The sequence below is a fragment of the Dasypus novemcinctus genome, chromosome 24 (genome assembly GCF_030445035.2).
Source record: "Dasypus novemcinctus isolate mDasNov1 chromosome 24, mDasNov1.1.hap2, whole genome shotgun sequence".
NCBI classification, from domain to species: Eukaryota; Metazoa; Chordata; class Mammalia; order Cingulata; family Dasypodidae; genus Dasypus; species Dasypus novemcinctus.
Window position 1 is genome coordinate 65,744,260 of NC_080696.1, and position 22,376 is coordinate 65,766,635.

Below are 22,376 nucleotides of genomic sequence, written 5' to 3' on the forward strand. Positions count from 1 at the left end.
TTGTGAGCGTGTGTGGCTTCCTGGGCGCACCGCGCCGCCCGGGCTTTCCGGCTAGGCTGCCCTGTGACCCGAGCACCTCCTCGCTGGCCCTTACGCAGCCGCTCATCTGCTTGGCCCTAGATCTGGCGAGTCGAGAGAAGGAGCGATTGGAGGAGAAGCAGAGGGAAGCCCGGCGGGAACGTGCCAGAGAGGAGGCGGAGTGGCAGACGAGGTGGGCACGCCGCGGGCGGGGGGCGGGCGCTCAGCCCCAGGGGAGGCCACCCAGCGGGCCGTGGCGGGCAGCGCCGTGGGCAGCGCCTCCAGGCTCGGCCTCCGCTGCCGGGCTCAGAGCGCTGCCAGGACAGTAACTGGTGAGGATGAAACGTCCTGCCCAGCAGAGGCACGTCCTGGGCACGGCGGCCCTGAGGGCTGGCTGCCCCTTTGGTGACGGAGCCCGTGCGACCTGGTGACCTGGCTCTGGACCGCGTGACACTGACGGCGGAGACCCAGGGGTGCCGCGTCGTGCCACGGGTAACGGGACGGCACGGCTGGAGCTGGCGCCTTGCCCCTCCCACAGCTTCCTTACTACATGGGACCGTTGCTACGCCGGCGGGAGAGTGGGTGCTGCAGCCCCAGGAGGTGCTGTCTCCCCGTAGCGACAAGGGTGTGGTGTGGGAAGGGCGCGGGTTGGGACGCCAGGCTCAGGTGGCCAGTCCAGCGCAGGGGCAGGCGGCGCCCGCTGAGCGCCCTCGCCCCACTCGCCTCCTCAGGCGTCTTCCGCCGCCGCACTCTGGTTGTCTGTGGTGGTCATGACGTGAGCGCGACCCCTGGTGAGGGCACGCTCTGCAAGGCTGTGAAGGGTGTTCTGCTGGGTCTGAGCATGGTGTGAAAGTCTCCGTGTTTGGAGCTGTTTCCACTGGCACCTTCTCTTCCAAGCTAGACGCTTCATAGTGTTGGTTCTCACGACCCAGTAACCATCACCGTCGAGGTCAGTTTTTTGGCACTAATGCTTGATGGTTCTTTGGCTTCTAATTTAATATTATGCTGTAAAGGTTTGATATTTGGAATTTACCTTTGTTTCAGAGAAAATCAGCTTGAAACAGTTAAGCTTCCTTCATTATGTTTTTAAAGTATTAAATTCAGAATTACTTAGTGCAGCTCACGCCACCCAGCCCTCAGAAGGTAAATCCTTCACTTCGCTGCCTCCTCCCTGGCGTGGCCTGGACTGAGGCGTCGTGGCTGCTCTTACATGGCTGCACGGAAGTGCTTCGTCCCTGACACGGAGCTCTGGGGTTCACCTGCGAGCCCGGCCGCGGGCGTGGCTGCTGTGGGGCTCCTGCAGAAAGCGCCGAGCGCGTCTTCTCTGCGCCCCGCGGCTCGCCCTGCGCCCGGCCTGCTGCTTCCACTAAAGGTCCGAGTGCCGTGGACGGCCTCGAGGCTTCTGGGGAAACGGCCGAGTCTTGTTAGCATTGGCCTTGGGCTGCCTTCAGTTCTTGAGGTTTTGCTGACGAAAGACGCTGCGCTGGTGGGCGCCGGCGGGTCAGGGCAGCCCCGCGGCGGGGTGGTGACGGCAGAAGGCGAGCCCGGCTGCCTGCTCGCACGCGTCGGCCGGGGCGCTGGGCGCGGGCGGCTCACGGCACCTGCTCACCAGCCCCCTCTGTGCCCGCAGGTGGTTCCGCCAAGGCCGCAACCCTCACACGGGGGCCCCCGACTGGCTCTACACGGGGGGCTACTTCGAGCGCAATTTCTCCGGCTGCCCCAACATCTACTGAGGTTGCAGCGTCCGTCGGGGCCGGGGCCCGGGGGCTGGAGACACGTGGCCACGCCGGGCCCTCGGCCACGGGGAGGCCGGCTGCTCGGACAGCCACGCTCCCGAAGAGAGCAGCAGCCCTGCCCGAGGATTTAATTCTAATGAACTTGTGGTTGCCAAAAATTTTACTACTGTTGCAGTCTCTTCATAAAACTTCACTTGAGATCATCATGTTTTCATTCAGGTTTAAAAAGGAAAGTCTTGACGATTCCCTTTTATGTGACAGATTGGCTGGGGCCTGTTGGCTCACAGCACCCGTCTTCACCCTGAATCTGTACCTGCAGGAGGGATCAGGAGGGGTCGGCGCCTCCCCCAGGCGGTGGCGAGGGGTCCCGAGTAGTGTAAGCGTGAGCCGGTAACGGCGCAAGTCGGATCTTGGGAAGAATCTGGAAAGAACTTCCAAAAGCCGGGAGTTGCTTTTAGAATGACGGTAACACAAAGCGAAGATTGTCCAAGCTTCAGATGGAACGAAGGGGACGGTGTCGGGTTCTGTATTTTTTTACCAATCTTTAATAATGTGTAAAGAGTACTTTTTAAATATTTAAGTTAAAGCTACTTGAATAGTCGTTTGCTGATGAGCAAGATGTGCGTTCATCCACGGTCGTCCGCTGTGCAAAATCAAGCCCGGGGCCCAAGGTGTGGGCCCTGCATGCAAAGCCCCCCTCCCCCCCGTGGGTCCCCCGCAGGCCCCCCGCGCCCCCGGGCCCCGCCCCGCGCTCCCGCCCTGCGCAGAGCCCCAGCCTCGGGAGCCGCTCCCCCAACCCCCCGTGTGTCCCACAGCACCTCGTGTTCCGTGTCTCCCAGCATGCATGTTTAACACGTACGCGGGTTGCAGCGGCGCGCGCCATAGCCAAAACACGCAGCACCACCTCGCGGTGGCCGTCCCCGGCACTTCACGGAAGGTGGGAGTGTGTCCATCGCCACAGGCGTCTGTCCCCGGCACTTCACGGAAGGTGGGAGTGTGTCCATCGCCACAGGCGTCTGCCCCAAGCGGAGGCTTTGCTGAGGCGGGATGACAGCGCGTGCCTCCCGCCACACGCTCTGGACTCGCCGGCTGCGCGGGGCCTGAGTCAGGCGCTCGAGGGCGCCGCCCTGGCGTGTCTAGGCTTACAGTTACCTTGGTAATTAAACCACTTTTTAAAGCGAATCCTTGCGCTGTGAGTTTTTGGGTGTGTAGCTTGGGGGCCCAGAGGCGCAGGCTTGGAGATGGGGCCTGGGGCGGCGCTCGCCTGCCCCCTGCGCCACCCCCCGGCTGCCCCCCTCGGGTGCGCGGAGGCTTTCGGATCCCGGCGTTACTCGAGGGGATTTTGAAATCCCTAAGAGTGGGGAAGCCCGTGGGGGGGCCGGAGCCTGCGGCGTCAGCAGTTCGGTCCCCAGGAGAGAGGCGAGTCGTGAGCGTCCAAGGGCGAGACACACACGTTTACAGGCACTGCACTGGGCAGGGCGGTGACTCTCGGTCCTTCCATGTCTTGCTGCCTAAAAAGTTTGCCAAGGTCTGTATTTCCAGGTCCTCTCCTGAAGGCAGCACTTAGGAATTCTGGGGTGGTGGCCTGTGAGGAACCCAAAGTCACAGGAGACGGTGGGGAGGACGGCTGGGGCCGAAGCAGAGCGAGACTTCCGCCCACCGCCTGTGGGTTGTTATTTTTAAATTTATTGACCTATATCACTCACATATAAACAATAAGTGTACAGTAATAGTTGTGAACATACAAAACAAACATATATAGCATCATCCATGACTCTAGCACCTCATCCTACCAATAGCTTGCATTGTTGTTAAACCTTTTAACTAATTAAAGAGCATTGTCAAAATATTACTACTAACCGAAGTATTTTCCCCAACCCCCCATATTACTATTGTTATCTTCATATAATTTATATATGAACATACATAAACAACTGTGTAGTAAAAGTTGTGGACTTACAAAGCAAACATGCATAACCTCATACCGGGGTCCCATCCATCAGCCCTCCACCAACACCTTGCATTGTCGTGAGAAGTTTGTTACAAATTATCAAAGAATATTGTCAAAATCTTAGTACTAATCATAGTCCTTATATTTCATGTAATTTTTTTCCCCCAACCCACCCATTATTATTTTTTAAATGTATTTTTTATAACAGAAGTTGTAAACTTAGAAAACAATCATGCACATGTGCAGAATTCCCAAACAACACCCCTCTATCAACACACCACACTGTGGTGGAACATTTGTTACAAATAATATAATATTATCTGACTGTTACCAAGTCCATAGTATACATTTGGCTCACATTTTCCATACTGCCTCATTATCAACACAGTACATCTTTGGCAAAGATGCAAGAATATTATTACTGCTAACCACAGTCACTCCAGCTATACTTTTCCCATGCTTCTCCACGTTCCCACCCCCCTGCAGCAGTGATGTGCATTTGCTCTAGCTCACGAAGGACACCCTTGCATCTGTACCATCAGCCACAATTCTCATTCCCCTCTTGGTTTACTGTGCTATCCTGTTCCTAGATTATTCTCTAGCATTCTGTTACTTGGTATTTACATCCCTAGACTACCATTTTCAGCCCCATTTATAAACCAGGTTGACTCACTCTGTGTTACCATTTACTCTATACGTTTCACCTGTGGATTTTCTAATCGCTGCTTCTGCAAACACTAGCATAAAGGAAGCTCTCACCGCAGCTTCGCTACCTTGATAGCGATTGAAAAGGACGAGCCTGGGCCAGGGCTGCTGCTGCGCCACGGAGAGGAGCGCCTGGCCAGCACGGCCTCCGAGGTAAGGCCCGCGGGCTCTGTTTAACCTGGACTAAAACGCAGAGCAGTTTTCCCCCAGCAGAGTTTGCATTGGTTCGTTCCTCGCTGAGTTTAGGTCTCAGTTGCTGGGCGCCGACTCAGGCCTGGGCACGGGGAGGCTGGGAGGGGACGGTGGCAGGCAGAGCCCTCGGCGTCTGGGGCCCTGGGCGATGGGGGCGTGCTGCGAGCCCCCCTGGGGTGGTGGGGAAGGGCGCCTGCCTCCCTCGGTCCGTCCCGGGGGGGGGGGCAGCCTCCGGCGCGGGTGCAGCCCCTGCAGCGGGAAGGGAGCAGCCGGCCGAGCCCTCTGGGCCCTGGGGGCTCTGCCCCTCCAGCCTTCCTGGAGACCAGAGCCCCCGGGGACGCGTGTCTCTGCAAGGGCTGCGGCTGCCACCACAGACCTCGGCCAAGATGGTGGCTGGAGGGACCCCGCTTCCACCCAGCCACGGGCGCTTCCACGGCCGTCCCAGCAGCGGGCCCTCGGCAGGGCCGTGGCGGGGGCTGTGGGGCCCGGCCTGCTTCCCTGGCCCCCGAGGCTCACGACAGGTGGTGCCTGGAGAAAGGTCAGTGATACGACCGCCGGCCAGGCTGGTGTGGGGGACGGGCCTCCAACCGCGCCGGGTCCCCGGGGCCTCGTGCAGGGGACTCGGCCGCTGCGTGTCTGGGTGGGCCTGGATGTGCCCACGGGGAGGCGCGACCGCAGCGGCGGAGGGCGAGCGCTTCGCCTGGGCTCGGTCCTCGACGCGAGGCCAGGACTTGAGAGCAGGGCAGCGGCTGCGGCGGCAGGTGACCTCTCCAGGGCCCGTGTTCCTGGGCCGGCTTTCGCCGACGAGGCGGTCGGCAGATTCCCCAGGAGGAGCCGTGACGCGAGGAACCCAGTCAGGATCCTGAAGCTCGGACGCGCCAGGGCCCCTCTTCTGGCTCCCCGGAGCTCGGAGGTGTGGGACGTGGCACCCCGGAGCTGGGTCCTGCCCGCGACGGCCGGGGCCGGGAGGAGCTGGACCGCCAGGCTCTCCTGCCGCGGCGTGGTCTTGCGGAGAACTCCCTAGGCCGGCTCGGGGGTGGAAGAGGGGCGCCCCGTGCGCGCGTGGGAACAGCGGCTCCAGCCCCGCGCGCCGCAGGTACCCCCCCACCCCCGCGCCTGGCCTCCCCGGCGCCTCCCGCGGGTGCAGTGACGGGAAGATGGCCTTGCGCGTCCCCTGAGGGCCCCCCAGCCCCCAGCCCAGCCGCCTCTTCCAGAAACAGTCGGCCAGATGCTGGGTGAGGGGGACTCGCTCCTGGGGGTGGCACGGCACAGACAGGCCCCTCAGGCCACGTCCCGCCCCTCGCGCCACGCCGCCCCTTTGGTGTCGCTCCGGGCTGTGTGCTTGTCTGGCCCTTGGCCGACACTGGTTCGTCTCCACAGGCGTGAAATGGGCTTAATCTTACTGAATCTACCTGAACACCCGTCCAGTAGCAACAGTCGCAGTCACGCCCTGAATTTTTTTTTTTGAAGACTGTACAACTCCTTTTAGCTTGGGATAAAAGTTCTTTGGAAAGAGTTGTATTTGATGTTAGTTTTGGATTAAAACAGATTTTCACGGTCTCAGCTGCGCTCGCCTTTTGGGAAAGGGCTGCGGGTCTGCAGGTGCGACGGTGCCCCTGGGCGGCAGGTGGTGGGCGGTCTGTTCTCTAGACTCGGCCCAGCAAAGGGTTGTTTCTGTCAAGTGCTGGGCTTGGCAGGGGCTCAGGGGCGCGTGCAGCCCCAGGTGGGTGGGCACACCTGATGGACAGGGGCCCCAGAGCAGCAGGAGCTGGAACGAAGGGTCGAAGCCCGCGGGGCAAGCAGCAGACGCCCAGGACGTACCCTGGCGGCTCACACATCCTGCTGCCCGAGCTCTGCCTTGAGAGGCGTTTTCACGTTTGGGATTGTTGGTCTCTAAGCGGACCTGGTTGAGACGTGCGTTGCGCCCGGTCAGCTGGCCCAGAACCCCCTGTATGGAGAAGAGGGGCCGCCTCGAGCAGCCACACCGCTGTGCCCAGGAGCCCTGGGTCAGGAAGACGCAGTGAGGACCAGCGGGCACGGGGGGCCGGCGGGCAGCGGCACGCTGGGGGCTCGGGTGCTGCATGCGCATGACCTGGGCAAACAGGCATGGAGCTGCCTGTGCTTTCCCCAGGCCTCGCCGTGTGTGCCCCGGGCAGGGGTCTGCAGGGCCTCCCGGGCTCCCCAGGGGCCACGGCATCAGGTGCCACCGCTGGCCTGCGGGCCCCGGGCTGGCATCATGGGCACTCACTCCCCCACGGGGTGATCCGGGCGGTTCACGGAGGAGGGGTGGGGGGCCCTGCCGAGGCCTCAGATGCCCAGCCGAGAAGCCCTTTCCCGGGCGAAGGTCTCCTGTTGGGGGTGCAGCCAGCCAGGGGCCGCCGCACTAGGGACACACGGACACCGCCGTGCCTGGAAGGACCCTGGCACCCCTGGAGTGGGCACCCTGCCCGGCCCGCCCGGCCCCACCCAGCCTGCTCTTTTCCCTGCAGCTCTGCGGCTCCCCCTAGCATGGGCATCGCAGGCCCTCCGTCACCTGCTGGTTTTTACTGCCCACGGGATCTCCCCGTGTGCTCATCCCACCTCCTGCTAGTGAAATAATGCCACCGCAGACCCCCGGGAGTGGACTGGCAGGGCCATGCAGTGGGCGCATCGCAACCAGAGCGTGGCTGGCCTGTCTTCCCAGGTGCTGTCCTTGGCGTCCCTGCACCCCGCGCTCCCGGCCCGGGCTGTCGGCTCTGGCCTTGGCTTTTGCTTTCTTGTGGGTGGGTTACCTTGTGCTTCCTCTGCGGCCCCCAAAGCTGAGCCTCCTTTCCTGCGCTCTTTGCCATCTGTCTGTCCGCAGCGTCTGTCCGTTTTTAAATGGCAGCTCCAGGCCCCCGGAGTCACCGCACACCTGTCCCTTTTCCGGGGCGGGCTCTCAGCTGGAGCTGCTGGGGGTGCTTTTTTGTTTTTTTCCCAACGGAAACGATTTCCCCCAGAGCTCTGGTAACTAGTTAGCCCACACCGTTCGCTGAATGCACATCGTGGCGGTGGCGCCTGTTCTAGAAGCTAAAGGCATTTGGAGGCATTATCCGTTAATTTTGATCAGTATAAGTCAAGGAGCAATTATAAAAGTAAGAGCTGCCGTTTCTTTTGTTTATGTGAAGCCTATTTATTAACAATGATTTGGAGCCCTGTTGACACATGGTGGCCGTGACGACCCCCTCCCTGTGGGTGCTGTCGGGGATGGGGTGACGTCCTCCACCCGTCGCGTCTTCGCTCCTGAACGTGCAAAGGCCCCGAGGCTGCCTGGGCCCAGTCCAGGGGTCCTGTGCCCCCTGCCCGAGCTGGGGTGTAAGGCAGCGACACCCAGCTCCTCGGACCTCGGGCCACATCTTGGTGGCCAACGTGGCGGCGTAAGGTGGGGCCTCCTCTCGGCCAGCCTTGGCCTTCACCCCGCCAGGCACACGGCAGGGGGTTCCCACGCCAGAGAGCTCGGTGACGCGGACGGACGCGTGGCGAGGAGGCGGGAGACGCCGAGTGCGCTCGGCCCTGGGCCCAGGTCCCTGCTCTTCCTCTTCCTCCGGGAACTGGTTCTGGGTGTCACCTCCAGACCCCGCCACTGGAAGGAGATGCCTGAGGTCACGGGCAGGGCCCGAAGGTGCCGCCCTGGATCGTTTCTTCCCTTACCGCCGTGTCGATCAGCTCATGTGCTCCGTGGCTGCGTTCCCCGATGTTTGTTCACTCCTCAATCCAGAGGATTTGGGGAGGGCGAGGCCCCCTTCCGACAGGGGGCTAGGGCCCAGGGGGCAGTGGAAGGAGCTGTCTTGCCCTGTGTTTTGGGGTGGGCGTCATCCATCCTCGTCCTTTCGTCAGCTGTCCTGGGCGAGTCCACTGAACTGGAGGGGAGGTGTCAGCCGCACCTCTGCCGAGACCCAGGGCCAGCCAGCTGTCAACAACTACGGAGAGCGGGAAGCGGACTTGGCCCAGTGGCTAGGGCGTCCGTCTACCACACGGGAGGTCCGCGGTTCAAACCCCGGGCCTTCTTGACCCGTGTGGAGCTGGCCCATGCGCAGTGCTGATGTGTGCAAGGAGTGCCGTGCCATGCAGGGGTGTCCCCCGCATAGGAGAGCCTCACACGCAAGGAGTGCACCCCATAAGGAGAGCCACCCAGCGCGAAAGAAAGTGCAGCCTGCCCAGGAGTGGCGTTGCACACACGGAGAGCTGACACAACACGATGACGCAACAAAAAGAAACACAGATTCCCAGTGCCGCTGACAACAACAGAAGCGGACAAAGAAGACACAGCAAATAGGCACAGAGAACAGACAGCCGGGGTGGGGGGGGTGGGGGGGGGTGGGGGGGGAAGGGGAGAGAAATAAATAAATAAACCTTTAAAAAAACAACAAAACCAGCTGGAGAGAGCGCTACCTGCAGGTTCACCTTAAAGGAGCAGAAGCATCCGTGGGTGGGAAGGATGAGCCTAGCGCTGCTACACTGGGAAGGAGGCTGTCATGCATTCCAAGGGGAGGCTGCCGACCAGTTTCTGGGGATGGTGTGCCCGGCCTAGCGGGTCCGTGGCTCCAGAGCCCTCGGAGCACCCCTGTCGGGGCTGTTCCCAGTGGCCGGCAGTGAGATCCCCGAGACCTGCAGAAGCGTAGCCTCAGGGAGGACCTTGCGGCCCATTTTGAAATCTCTTAGCCGTAAAGCTTTACTTGCTGCTTCCCCGTTTTGGTCAAGGTCTTTTTCCAGATGCATCGCTGGGTGGTGCTCGGTGGTGATCCCTCGGTGCCAGGGAGGCTCATCCCCTGCTGGGTGCCAGGCCCTGGGTCCACCCAGAAGCGCCGCTTCTCCTCTCCCGCAAGTTCCCCGAGGAGGCTCTGTGTGCGTGGGCGAGCTCTTGGCGCTGGGGCACGGCTGCACGCGCTCTGTGGCTTGCCCTCTGTGGTCTGGACGCCGGGCGGGTGGTGAGGGCTGCAGGGCTGGCACCAGCCTCCTTGAAGGGCGCCTGCAATGCCGTGTTTGGAGCGCCAGGAGGCGGTCAGCGGGTGGAGAGTGTAGGGGCCTCTGCCGTGCCTGCCCACCTACAGCTTGTTTCCCAACTGCAGCTCTTTCTAGGGAATTCCACTGGCTGAAGACTTCTCCGCTGCTTGAGCAGACAGTGCTGAGGCCACTGCCCAGAGGGAAGCACTGGCCTGGGCTCCTGACGACCTCGGTTTCCCCTGTGGCAGCCGGTGGCAGTTTTTAAATTTGAGTTTGAACAAAAGGCACTTGCCGCTGGGTCTCATTTCTGGGAAGTCAAATCAGATGCCCTCATTTTTAAAAATTTTTATTTCCCTTCCCCCCCTCCCCTCTCCCCCCCCCCCCCCCCCGTTGTCTGCTTTCTGTGTCCATGTGCTGTGTGTTCCTCTGTGTCCACTCGCTTCTCACTGGCACTGGGAAACTGCATCTCTTTTTTTTCTTGTTGCGTCATCTTGCTGCGTTAGCTCTCTGTGTGTGCGGCGCTACTCCTGGGCAAGCTGCGCTTTTTTCACGTGGGGCAGCTCTCCTTACGGGGCACACTCCTTGCACGTGGGGGCATCCCTGCGTGGCAGGGCACTCCTTGTGTGATGCAGCACTGTGCATGGGCCAGCTCACCCCTGGGTCAGGAGGCCCTGGGTATCGAACCCTGGACCCCCGCATGGCAGGTGGACGCTCTATCCGTTGAGTCATATCACTTCCCCCTCATTTTTTTCCTTTTTCCACAGGGTTATCTGCCAGGCGGAGCAGGGGCCCACGATGTCCGCCAGCCATTCTCCATCTGTTTGGCATCCAGACCCCTTTCCATTCTTTAAAATCCTTAAGGACCCCAAAGAGGTTTTGTTCATATGGGTTTTGTCTTGATGTCTACCTTATTAGCTAATAAAATGAAAATATAACCTTAAAGCAACAATAATAAACCCACACCATTTTAACATCAATGACATTTTTAACGAAAAATAGCTATATTTTCTGAAAAAAAAATCGGTGACTCCACCAATTACATTGTTTTAATTTGAAGCATTATGACAGTGGGGAAAATGGAGACAGTTGTCGGCCCACAAAGAGCTGTGCCAGCGATGGCCTGGGTTTTCGTGGCTGCCGATCTCCCGTCGGTGCCGTCCCTTTGGGGCGCTCGCCGCGTCCCAGCCCGGCGCCCTGCGGCGGGGGCTGCGCTGCAACCCGCGGCCCCCGCCCCGCTTCCCGGCGCCGCCGCCAGGGGGCCGCCGCCGCTCCCCGATGACACAGCAACAATGGGGGCCGCTCTGCCCGCCCGCGCGGCCGCGCTTCCGCAGGCGCCGGGGGCGGGGCGCGCCGATGGACGGCCGCGCGCGCCAATCGCTGCCGGGCCGGGGCCGCCCGCGCGGCCGGGGAGGCCCAATCGGCGGGCACGGCGGCGGCGGGCGGGGGCGAGCGGGCGCTTCCGGCGGGGCCGGGCCGCCGCCGAGGAGGAAGAGCGAGTCCGCGCCGCGCCGCTCGGCAGTCTCCGCGCTGGCCAGGTGTGGGGCGGGGGCCGGGGCGGGCGCGGGCGGCCGGGCTCTGCGCACCCTGCGGGTCCCGCGGGAGGCGGTCCGTGGGGTCCCGGGGCCGAGCCCGGCCTGCGCGGGGCGGGGGCGCGAGCGGGGTCCCGGCCGCCGCGTCCCCCCCCCCCCCCCCCGAGCCTGCCCCTCCAGGGGACCCCCAGGTGGTGGTGTTATGAGCGGCGCCCGCCGAGGGCAGCAGGCCGGGGTTGGGGTCCGGCTCGTCTAGCCGAGCGGGGGAAGGGCGGGGCCCTCGAGCCCCTGGAGCCCCCGCCTCCTGGGCCAGCCGCCGGGGGGCATCTGGGCCCCCCACCCCGAGGAGGCAGCCCATGCGGAGCCCGCCCGGGCTGCCCGACGTGCTCGGCTTTTCTTTTCGAAGGCGACTAAGCCTGCGGTGCTGCCGTTCAGCAGACCCTTGTTGAGACAGAAACTAGGTCTCTTGTTCCTGCGTCTTACCTCGGCTCTCCTGTGTTTTGTGGCCACCCCTGCTCGAGTTTTTCAGATTCCTGGGAGCCCAGGACTGGAAAGCAAACGGGATTTCCTGAGTTCAGGGTTCAGGGCCGTGTGGGGTGATATGGTCTCCGTGCAGTTTATTTGACTCTTGGAGACTCGGGAGCAGAAGTTCAAGTGTTAGCCCTGACTCGGTTGGACGGGGGCTCCCCGGCCCTGGCTCTGAGGGGTTTTGCTCAGCACAGGCGGGAGAGGGAGCGAGGCCTCCCGCGGCCCCAGCAGAGCCACAGGGCCCTGGGAGGGGCTTTCCTCCCCGGCTGCGCCCCCCATCACATTTCAGGAAATGGAGCGTTTTTGCGCCGAGACCCCGCGTCCACACCCCCGAGTCTAAGTGCCGGTCATGGGTCTTGTTTGCAGAATGACGACGTCGGGCGCCCTGTTCCCAAGCCTCGTGCCAGGCTCTCGTGGTTCCTCCACCAAGTATTTGGTGGAGTTTCGGGCAGGAAAAATGTCGCTAAAAGGAACTACCGTCACCCCGGATAAACGGAAAGGGCTTGTGTACATTCAGCAGACTGACGACTCTCTCATTCACTTCTGCTGGAAAGACAGGACATCGGGGAACGTGGAAGACGTAAGTGCCTTAGCCTGAGCTTCGTCCCAGGAACTCCCAGGTAATCAGACCTCAGCACGGTCGTTTCCTTCTCCGACCACTGCAGTGGCTGTTGGACGGTTTGGAACGATTCTTGTGGCTTGGGGGTGGTTGCTGAGGCCTGTCACCAGCCATTTTGCTTGGCTCGCGGTTCTTCCTGGTCCTGGTGGTTAAGTAGGTGTGTCCCTTCGCTGTATAAGCTCTTGAGGATCTGGTCCTCGGAGCGCTTGGGCCTGTGTTATGAGTCCCAGGAAAGCCTTCTGCAGCGACCAGTTTATTAGTTGTCTCTGTTTTTGAGGAGAAATTGCTCTGTATTCCGTTTGAGAGCAGATTATCTTGACTGCAGTTAGAGCGCAGTTGACCTGGTTGTGTGCAGTTGAACGGCTTGGAGGCTGAAGCCTTTAAACAGGATTCCTTGAAGGAAAGCGCTGGAAGAGTGGGGACGCCCGCCCTGTCGGTCCTAGCCCTGAGCTGCGCCCTCACGGGACAAGGCCCGCGCCGTCAGGCCTCCCTGGCGCAGGCCCCGCCTCCTCCCAGCCACCCTCTCACTGCCCCTGTGGGGACCTGCTGTGAGGGCTGGGGCTCCCTCCTCTGCCACCCCCAGCCCCTCCCGCACACGTCCCCACGCAGCTGACCCTGCTGTCCCCCGCCCGCGTTCCCCAGGACCTGATCATCTTCCCCGACGACTGCGAGTTTAAGCGGGTGCCGCAGTGCCCCAGCGGGAGGGTCTACGTGCTCAAGTTCAAGGCCGGCTCCAAGCGGCTCTTCTTCTGGATGCAGGTACAGGGAGAGTCCTGGCGGGCTCTGCCTCGGCTCACGTCCTCAGCCAGGCCGGGCCTTGTCCCCGGATGGTAGGCCCTGCCTGACGGGTCCTGTGGACCAGACAGGCACAAGCGCTGTGGGGGCCGGCGTGCGCGTCCCCTCCCAGAGTCTGGGGGCGGGGTCCCGCCGCTCCCCACTTGCAGAGTGGGGTTCCCAGGCGGGCAGACGTGAATGTGCGGGCCCTGCCCCCCGTTCCAACCCAACTTGAAGCAGAGCAGCACAGAGGCCCCGCGCCCTCCCTGGGTGCCTAGAGAGATGGGGTCCTTCCGTGTCCTGCCCGCTTCCCTTGGGTGCTGTTTGGGGCCCTCGCACGGCAGGGCGAAAGGGCTTCTCTCCCTACAGCTGAGGAGAAGCCGGTGGCGTGAGCGAGGGTGTGTCGCTCTGTTGGTTGGGCCCTCGGGTTATTGTGCTTCCCTGGGGGCCGCGGAGAACGCCCTTGTGTGGGAGTTCCCTCCTGCGTGTGCGCGTGAGAGCCACGTGGTACACCCCAGGCTTCTGCGCTTCTTAGTGCCACGTTTCTTCCCTGGGGGTTGAACTTAGAGCAGGGTGGCCTGTCCTGTGAGGCCAGGCGATACGGTTTCCGCTGGGCACCGTTTCGTTTCCATCTTGCCTCGAGTACTTGACTCAGTCCTGGTGGCGTGGAAGCAGTGTGGATGACACGTGAATGAGCAGGGGCGGCCCTGTTCCGATAAAACTTTATTTGTAAGATTAGGTGGGGGCCAGGACTTGCCAGACCCTGGTATAAAACCTGTTTCTCCACAGTTGGCCGCTGGAGGTCATGGGACTCGAGGCCTCGTCTGCTTCGTGTGTTTTTACCCGTCTTGGGCTTACCCTTGTTTGTCTTTCTTCCCCTCTGCCCTGAGGGCTGGGGCCCCGGACACTCAGAGAGGTGTGGTGGCTTGGCCTCACGGGCCTGGGCTGCGCCTGCCTGGCGGTTTCTCCTGTGCCCAGTTCTGCTCTGGCCCTGGGCATTGGTGCGCTGCAGGCACGTTCCCGTGGCCTCATGCTTGTTGACAGACCCAGGTTTCCAGTCTGCTGTGGGGCCACTGGCCTTGGGGTGGGCGCCCCAGTGCTCAGGCTCATGGCAGAACACCCGGCGGCACCTCCCTCACGCCTGGGCCACCAGCAGGGCGCCGAGTATGGTGCTGGCTCTGCTCTCCGCTCAGCGCTGCGTGGCAGCGGGCAGGCCCCTCTCTGCGCCTCAGGCCCTTAGCTGCAGGCCAGCTGGGGACTGTGGGCGCGCTCGGAGCAGGTGGCACCGGGCAGCCGCTGGGGCGTGGGCTGCTCAGCCGCCCTCTCGGCGTCGTCTCCCTGTAGGAGCCCAAGACCGACCAGGACGAGGAGCACTGCCGCAAGGTGAACGAGTGTCTCAACAACCCCCCGATGCCCGGCGCGCTGGGGGCGAGTGGGAGCGGCGGGCACGAGCTGTCTGCGCTTGGCGGTAACGGTCTGGGACTTGGCTGTGCCCACCAAGTCTTGTCCCCCGCCTGGGCACTGGGGGTTGGGACGACGGCTCCACCTGGGCAGCCCCTCCCTCTGGCCCCTGGGCCCGCTCCAGGCCAGCTCCTGGGTCGGGGGCTGCCGCGGGCCGAGTGTGGGGTGCCCAGGTTCAGGGGGCTCCGTGGGCCTGGGTTTGAGCCCCTCTCTCTTCCAGGCGAGGGGGGCCTGCAGAGCCTGCTGGGGAACATGAGCCACAGCCAGCTGATGCAGCTCATCGGACCGGCCGGCCTGGGGGGCCTAGGTACGCCACCTCCCTCCTGCCCCGCGTTCGCGCCTGACGGCCTCCAGCGTGGAGCCCCGAGCTTCCAACAGCTATGGATGGGCCTCGGGACCCTGGGCTTGGGGGCGCAGGGCCGGCGGGGGTAGGCCCTGGATGTGGGCTCGGGGCTCCTGCTGAGGCCCTGCTGGCCAGGGGTGCCTGCCTGGGGCCACCCGTGCCGGCACTGGGCAGTGGTTGGCGGGACATGGGGCGACCGTCGCTGTCAGGACTGCCCAGTGGGTGGGGCGGAAAAACTAGGGTCTACAGAACACGCTTAGGATGCACGGTGGCCCGAGCTGCCTGCCCTCTTAGGAACTGTATCTTGTCACCTCCTGTTTGTCCTTGGGCCTTGGTGGGGAAGTTCTTGTCCCCGTTGGGTGGGCAGGCGCCTTCCTGCTTCCTGAGCATGTGTCCTCGCTCCTCGTAGGTGGGCTTGGGGCCTTGACCGGGCCGGGCCTGGCCAGCTTACTGGGGAGCGGGGGGCCACCGGCCAGCAGCTCTTCGTCCAGGTGAGCCCTCGGCGTCCTGCCCTGCAGGCACTCTTCTGCGTAGCACAGCCCTGTGCTCTGAGACCCAACCCTGGGCTGGGGGTCTCTGCCTCTTGGGGCTCTTCCAGGGCCCCTGGCCTTGTCCTCCGGTGCAGGCTTAGCGCATCATAGTCCCTTGGTGAGCAGCGCCGACTCTGGGCAGGCACTTTGTTCACAGTGTGCCCTTGTCCCCCGCGCCTCCTCCCCAGCTCCCGGAGCCAGTCGGCCGCCGTCACTCCGTCCTCCGCCACCTCTTCTGCCCGCGCCACCCCGGCCCCTTCTGCCCCGGCAGCCACCTCTGCCGCCAGCCCGAGCCCGGCCCCCAGCTCAGGTAGCGGCACCAGCCCAGCGGCCAGCCCGACCCAGCCCATCCAGCTGAGCGACCTCCAGAACATTCTAGCCACTATGAACGTGCCGGCGGGGGCAGGCGGCGGCCAGCAAGGTAAAGGAGGTGCCGGGGGCTCGAGGCGGGGCTGCGGGGCCTGTTTCCTGCGGACGGGAGCAGCCCTCGGTCCTGCGCGCCCTGCGCGTGCATGCGGCTGCCTCGGCGCTGACGGCGTGTGCTTGCGCCCCAGTGGACCTGGCCAGCGTGCTGACACCCGAGATCATGGCTCCCATCCTCGCCAACGCTGACGTGCAGGAGCGCCTGCTGCCCTACCTGCCGTCCGGGGAGTCGCTGCCCCAGACCGCGGAGGAGATCCAGAACACGCTCACCTCGCCGCAGTTCCAGCAGGTGGGTGCGCGGGGCCGGGCCGGGCCGGGCCGCCCCTCTGGGCCCCTCACTCCCGGCTGCTCCTCTCCCGCAGGCCCTGGGCATGTTCAGCGCGGCCTTGGCCTCGGGCCAGCTGGGCCCCCTCATGTGCCAGTTCGGGCTGCCCGCGGAGGCGGTGGAGGCCGCCAGCAGGGGCGGTGAGTACCCGCCGCCCTCACCCGCACGGGGCGCCCTCGGGGCGTGGTCGGGGGAAGCTCCGCCCGCACCGGGCAGGTGAGTGTGCGCTGGAGTCGGAGCCTCGTGCCCCCGCGTGCGTTTCAGACGTGGAAGCGTTCGCCAAAGCCATGCAGAACAGCGCCAAGTCGGAGCAGAGCAAGGATGACCCGAAGGACAAGAAGGACGAGGAGGAGGACATGAGCCTGGACTAGACCACTCGCGTCTCAAGGAGCTTGGACTTCTCAGCAGCGCCATCCGCGGCTTCCCTCGCGCCTCTCTTTCAACTTACTACTCAATAAACGTCTTTTCTTCTACCTGCCAACTCTGGCTCATCTGTGCGTCCTATGGGCTTGCGGTCGTCCCATTTAGCTGGGGCCTTGGGGTCTGGACAGAACTGGTGGGGTGACCCTGCAGGCCACCCAGGGCCTGGCTGAGTCCACGGCCACGCCGTCTCCCCCCTGCTTGGAGTCGTCTCAGCTTAAACATAAAGTGAGGCAGCACTCAGTTAACACAAGTTCGTTTTTTATTTTTATTTTTCAAACATGATTTTATAAAATGTGATTTACAGATCTCACACTATTTTAAATATCAGTTGAAGATAAGGTTCTTAATTAAACAGGTCGGGAGGGGAAAAGTATAAAATCCCCATTTCACAGTAGCGCACCCGGCGGTAACTTAAACCGTTTCCAGAGGTGAACTGTCGCCTGTAGGAAGCAGGTGAGCGCGCACGTGACGGGGCGGTGCACGTGACAGGGCTGTGCGCGGCAACCCCGCCCTTGCCCCGTGGTCACTGTCCGGGGGCGGGGCTGAGCTGCTGGGGCGGAGGAGGTGGGGGTGCTAGGTGACGGGGCAGCCGCCTGCCCCCACTGCTCCCTGGACGCCTGCGGCGCGGGTCACGGCGATCGGGGACCCGTCCACCACTAGGTTCCGCACGCAGCCGTGGTAGCGGGGGTGCCGCGGGGGCCCAGCTGGAGTGCCGGTGGGCTCTGTGGGAAGCAGGAGTCGAGAAGGGCTGGGGTGAGGCCAGCGTCCCCCGGCCCTGCGGGCTCTCCGCCGCCCTCAGTCAGGGGATGGTCCTGTCCTCACTGCCCTCCCCCACTGGCCATTCTAGCGGGCAGCTCCGTGGGTCCTGAGTCCCTGGGCCAGGGGCACACTCACCAGGCAGGCCGCCGAGGTGCAGGGGTCCCAGGGCAGTGGCCGCGGCTGGGGGCGTGGGCCCCAGCGTGGAGTTGCTCTGGGCGTCCACCTCCAGCTGGAGGGCGCTTCTGCCTTTGACCACTGGGGGGCGGGCACAGGGTCGTGGGCCACGGCCCGCACACAGCCTGCCCAGAGGGTCCTGTGTGCCCGCTCTGCCCTGGGGGGCCCCCGACCCGCACCCAGCCCGCCCAGAGGGCCCCCCCGCGCTCCTGCTCTGCCCCGGGTCTCTGGCCAGTGGTGGGGGCCGCACGTGGGGAAGGGCCGGCTCACCCGCCAAGCGGTGCCACTGCCCATCACACAGCGCTGCGGGGCGCGTCACCCACGTGGAGAACGCGCCGGCGCCGTCGTCCGCCCGCAGCAGGACCTGTGGGGTTGGGCGGCCGCGTCACGCTGCGGTCAGGCCTCGTGGCCGCCCCGAGCCAGGTGCCCCAGGCTCACCTGCTTCTCCTCCAGCTGCAGCTGCAGGTAGGGGGTGCCCTGGGCCTGACCCAGGTGGAGGACCAGGCCGGCGGCCGTCTGGGGCCGCACCTCCAGCTCCAGGCGCACGTCTGGCCACGTGGGCCCCGGGGGCGCTGCGGAGGCGGCTGTGAGGGGGCGCCGCCCAGGACCCCGCCCGCCCGGGGGCCCCCACAGACCTAGGGTGAGGACGCCGCCTGCGAAGAACAGGCCGGCCTCCAGGGGGCCTGAGGGGCAGGGGGTGATGCCCACTGCCTGAGTGGGCGCCCCCAGGGGCTGCCCGTCCAGCCGCAGCCTCTTCACACAGCCGTGGAACCCGGGGCCGCCGGCGACCTGCGGGGACAGACGGGCAGGTGGGTCAGTGAGGGGCGCCTGGGGCTCGGGCAGCCGGGGGTGGGCGGCTGGGGCGGGCCAGGACTCACCAGGAGCTTGGGGCCGCCAGCCGGGAGGCCTCCCACGAAGAGGGTGCGGGGCCGGGGGCCCTGGCGGGGATGGGGCTGGGACCCCTGCTGGCTCCAGGCTCGGGTCCCTGCCGTCTCCAGCCGGATCCGCCTCGCCTCCCATCGCACTGACACCTGAGGGGGTTGCGTCAGGCAGGGCGGGGCGGGCAGGGCCTAGGGGGGCTGGGTGCGTGGGGGGTCCCCCGGCTCTCACCGTGTGCCACCGGCCAGCCCGGGCCCACTGGCGGCTCTGGACACGGAGCCGGGGTCCTGGGCCTTCCGTCTGGGCGACAAAGCGCCCGCGGCTCAGGAGGAGCGCCAGGGCGGGGCTGCCGGGCGCCTCAGGGACGGCGAGCAGCAGGAGGCCCGAGGGCCCACGGGGCCGGGCGAGCAGCGAGAGGCGGGTCCTGGAAGCCACGGGGGCGGGGGGGGGGGAGTCAGGAGGGTCAGCCCGGCCCCCCACCCCGGGCTCTCCCCCCACCCTGGCCAGCCCTTACCAGTCCCTGCGGGGAGCCGGGAGGTGGGCAAACTCCAGGTAGCTGGGCAGGGCACCCCCAAAGTGGTAGGCATCTTGGGGGGTCCTGAGGTGCAGGCGCAGCGGGCAGGCAGGGCCCTGGGCGGGCTGGCGGCTGCGCCGGGAGGCCTGTGGGGACGGCCGGGGCTGTCGGGGCGCTGGGGCTGGGGTGGCAGGCCCGCGCCCCAGGGGCAGGAGGGGCGTCCCACCTTCCGGGCCGCGAGCCGCGGTCGGCCGGGGTCCCGGCCCTGGGGGCGTGGGGCAGCGGCGCAGCCTGAGCTCACGTTGACGCCCCCCTCGCTGTGCTGCAGGTCAGCCACATGCTGCGGCCCCTTGTCCCTGCGGAGGAAGAGGAGGTCGGCGGGCGGCCGGTGGACCCCACGCCCGGCCATGCCTGGCCACAGCCCCCCACTCACCGCTGCACGAAGACGTTGCTGATGCAGCCGCTGAAGTTACGGAAGGGGCCAGCCCCAGGCTTGCCCCCCAGGAACAGGCGCGGGGGCCCCCTCCAGGGCAGTGGCCCCTGCTGCGGCCGCGTCTGCTGCAGGTGGTCGTCCACGTAGAGCCAGAGCCTGCGGGGAGCCCCGAGGGACCGAGGCCAGAAGCGCGTCCCCTCCGGCCCCGAGCTGCCGCCCGCCCACCCCGGGTGGCCCCGGTGGCCCCAGGAGGCTGGGCCTCACCCCGTGGCGTTGCCGTAGAAGGCCACGTAGTGGGGGCTGCCGTCGGCGAAGCCCCCTCGAGATTTCAGTTCCGTGCTCAGAAGCCGCAGTGTCACGTGGCCCTGCTGCAAGGACACCTGGCACGACCCGCCCTGGGGACAGCGGCTGGTCAGCGGCGAGGCCACCGGCCCCTACTGCTGCCACCGCAGGGAGGGCGGCGGGGGGGCGGGGCGTGGGCCACGACGCACCGGGGAGTCCAGGTCGTAGAGCAGGCCGCTGTCCTGCGCGCTGCGGAAGCCGAAGCCGAAGTAGACGTGGCTGGAGAGGGGCCCCACGTCGGGGAGCGCCACGGGCAGGAAGCCGTGGCCGTGGAAAGTCACAGCGCGGCCCACCTGGGGGAGGGGGGACCGCTGAGCATCGTGCCCTCCCGGGAAGGCCGGGGGGCGCGGGCCGGGGGCTCACCAGCAGGTCCGCCGTGCAGCCCGAGCTGACGCCTGTCGTGTTGAGCCGCTTGAGGTCCACGTACTTGCCCAGGGCCTTGATGCCCCTGACGCAGCCGCGCACGGACCCTCCGGAGGGGAAGAGGCGCCGCAGGCTGTGCGGGCATGGGGTCAGTGCCCGCCGCCCCCTCCCCCGCCCCCTCCTGGCACCCCGGGCCGAGCTCCCCGGCCCCCGGCTCCCACCTCGGGGGCAGCTGACTGGGCGGTGCGCCCCCCAGGTAGTAGGCGTCGGCGAGCTCCAGCACGTTCCGCTGCTCCACGCTGAACACGGTGGCCCGCTCCACGCGCACCAGCACGCGCTGCCGGCTCCCGCCCAGCAGGAACACCTGGACCTGGGGGCGCCGGGTGGGCGAGGGGCTCAGGTGGGCAGGGGGCCGGCCCCCCCCCCCGGCCCGGCCTTACCGCTTTGCTGGCCGCGGTCAGGGGCCGCAGGGGCTGCAGCGGGGTCGCCTCCTGCAGGCCGTCGCCAAAGTCGTAGAGGAGCACGAGGCTGCCCTCACGGACGGCCAGGCACAGGAACTGGCCCTGCGGGCGGGCTGGGGTCAGTGCGGGGCGGGGCGGGGGTCCCGGGGGCGCGGGGTGGGGCGGGGCCGTGCCTGGTGCTGCAGGAGGAAGAGGAGGCCGCTGAAGGACGCCAGCCGCAGCTCCTGCTCGAAGCGCCTGGTCTGGCCCGGCTGGCTGTCGAAGCTGATGCGGGCAAAGCCAGAGCCGTCCAGGTAGGAGCCGTCCGTGAGCCACGGGTCGCCGGTCGCCTTGGAGCTGCGGGTCCAAGGTCGCGGGTCAGCGGGAGGTGGGTGGGCCAGGGCGCGGGCGGGCCTGGGCCCCACGTACCGGGCACAGGGCTTATCCACGGCCGTGTCGAGCGCGAAGGCCCGCTCGAAGTTGTACATACTGATCACCTCCTCGTTCAGCGTGTCCATCTCGATGCAGCCCACGTAACCCGGGAAGCGGAGGGGCGCGGGGGGCTACGGGCACAGCGCATGATCAGGGGGCTCGGGTGGAGGTGTCTCCCCAAGACACGCCAAACAGAAGCAAATTCTGACAGCAGCAGGGCAGACCGTGGCTAGACCCCAGGCAGGACTTCCCGGGACAGGCCCAGAAACGCCCCTGGGATTGCGCCAAGGTCGGCCCCGACGCTGCGCAGAGCTAAGCCCTGGCAGTGCCGGGGGCCCTCCAGTGCCGGGGGCCGGGCCAGGCTCACCCTGAAGCTGTCGGGGTACCCGCCCACGTAGAAGACGAAGTCGCCCGGCTGCAGACTGAGCAGCCCCTCGTCCCCGGGGGCCCGCGTGCTGTTCTTGGTCTCGTGCACCATCTGCTTCTCCACTGTGACCGACAGGTGCCCGAACTGCAGCGTCCTGAGGGCAGGGCCGGGCAGTGAGGTGCGGACACGCCAGGGCCATGCGCCCCCGGGGCCGCGTCCACGTGGTGGTGAGGCCCGGGACAGGGCCGGGGGCGGGTCCCTGCTGTGGCCCCCGCGAGGGCGGCCGGGCCACGGCCGCGCAGGCCTCCCAGGCCCCACCTGTCGAGGCTGATGGCGGCGAATTGCTCGCCGATGTCCTCGTCGATGGTGGCGGCCGCGTGGCCCGCCGGGCCCAGGCGGTACACCCAGTGCAGCTTCCGGTCCCGCAGAGCCACGCCCATGTAGTCGCCGGTGGCCTGCGGGCGGGAGAGCGGGTTGGCGGCGCCCCAGCAGCGCCCCTGCGCCTCCCGTGGCGCCCCACCCGCCCCGCCTGTACCTGGCGGCTGCCCATGTACAGCACGAAGCGGTCCCCGGTTCGCCGGCCGGGCGCGGGCTCCGGGCTCTGCAGGTAGAACTTGAGGGCGGTGTAGGCGGCCAGGTCGGCCAGGTCGCGCGGGGCGCGCAGCTGCACCCCCGAGTGTCCGCCGAACCTCATGGACACGCGGACCTGGGCGGGAGGCGGCTCGTGAGCGCCCGCCGGCCCGCCCGCCGGCGCCCCAGGCCCTGGAACCGCACCCACCTTGCTGGCGGCCCCCCGCGCCTGGGCGATGAGCTCCCGCACGCGGCCGATGCTGGCGGACAAGGCCAGGCTGGCGTTGGGGGCCCCGCGGCTCCCCAGGTCACTCAGCTTGGCCAGCAGCTGCGGCAGCGTCTTCTCCAGGGTGGACACTGCGGGAGGGCGGGGCGGGGCGCTGCGGGGAGGGCGGCGGAGGCGGGGCAGCACGCGCCCGCCCACCTGCTGGGGCGCTGTGAGGGCCGTGCTGCCCACCTGCCTGCACCTGCCTGCGCTGCCCACACTGCCCACCTGCCTACACCTGCCCGCGCTGCCCACCTACCCATGCTGCCCACCTGCCCGCGCTGCCCACCTGCCTACACCTGCCCGTGCTGCCCACCTG

At 65.8% G+C, this 22,376-nt stretch overlaps 2 protein-coding genes across 4 annotated transcripts in view; one reads left to right on the top strand and one right to left on the bottom strand.

The window, feature by feature from the left end:
• The window catches only part of ADRM1 (ADRM1 26S proteasome ubiquitin receptor), a 68,078-nt gene extending 51,501 nt beyond the window's left edge, over positions 1-16,577 (top strand). The window contains exons 13-22 of the mRNA XM_058287284.1: positions 121-211; positions 11,988-12,201; positions 12,883-12,999; positions 14,359-14,482; positions 14,696-14,782; positions 15,228-15,309; positions 15,537-15,769; positions 15,903-16,060; positions 16,134-16,236; positions 16,361-16,577. Coding sequence (XP_058143267.1) covers positions 121-211; positions 11,988-12,201; positions 12,883-12,999; positions 14,359-14,482; positions 14,696-14,782; positions 15,228-15,309; positions 15,537-15,769; positions 15,903-16,060; positions 16,134-16,236; positions 16,361-16,467 — 1,316 coding nt within the window. The 3' untranslated portion in view covers positions 16,468-16,577. The remainder of the gene's footprint in view (positions 1-120; positions 212-11,987; positions 12,202-12,882; positions 13,000-14,358; positions 14,483-14,695; positions 14,783-15,227; positions 15,310-15,536; positions 15,770-15,902; positions 16,061-16,133; positions 16,237-16,360) is intronic.
• Positions 16,578-16,756: 179 nt separating this feature from the next.
• Positions 16,757-22,376, bottom strand: part of LAMA5 (laminin subunit alpha 5) — a 51,637-nt gene continuing 46,017 nt past the window's right edge. For 2 of the 3 annotated variants that reach the window (XM_058287286.2, XM_058287288.2), the window contains 20 exons: positions 22,001-22,149; positions 21,758-21,928; positions 21,541-21,677; positions 21,223-21,376; positions 20,853-20,986; positions 20,618-20,780; positions 20,424-20,546; positions 20,205-20,353; positions 19,984-20,116; positions 19,770-19,913; positions 19,543-19,673; positions 19,279-19,434; positions 19,072-19,201; positions 18,846-18,991; positions 18,563-18,755; positions 18,331-18,483; positions 17,891-18,241; positions 17,723-17,816; positions 17,414-17,533; positions 16,757-17,241 (listed from right to left, as the gene is read on the bottom strand). In XM_058287286.2, the coding sequence (XP_058143269.1) occupies positions 17,093-17,241; positions 17,414-17,533; positions 17,723-17,816; positions 17,891-18,241; positions 18,331-18,483; positions 18,563-18,755; positions 18,846-18,991; positions 19,072-19,201; positions 19,279-19,434; positions 19,543-19,673; positions 19,770-19,913; positions 19,984-20,116; positions 20,205-20,353; positions 20,424-20,546; positions 20,618-20,780; positions 20,853-20,986; positions 21,223-21,376; positions 21,541-21,677; positions 21,758-21,928; positions 22,001-22,149 (3,080 nt within the window). In that variant the 3' untranslated portion in view covers positions 16,757-17,092. The remainder of the gene's footprint in view (positions 17,242-17,413; positions 17,534-17,722; positions 17,817-17,890; positions 18,242-18,330; positions 18,484-18,562; positions 18,756-18,845; positions 18,992-19,071; positions 19,202-19,278; positions 19,435-19,542; positions 19,674-19,769; positions 19,914-19,983; positions 20,117-20,204; positions 20,354-20,423; positions 20,547-20,617; positions 20,781-20,852; positions 20,987-21,222; positions 21,377-21,540; positions 21,678-21,757; positions 21,929-22,000; positions 22,150-22,376) is intronic. The other variant, XM_058287287.2, reaches the window with a different exon arrangement.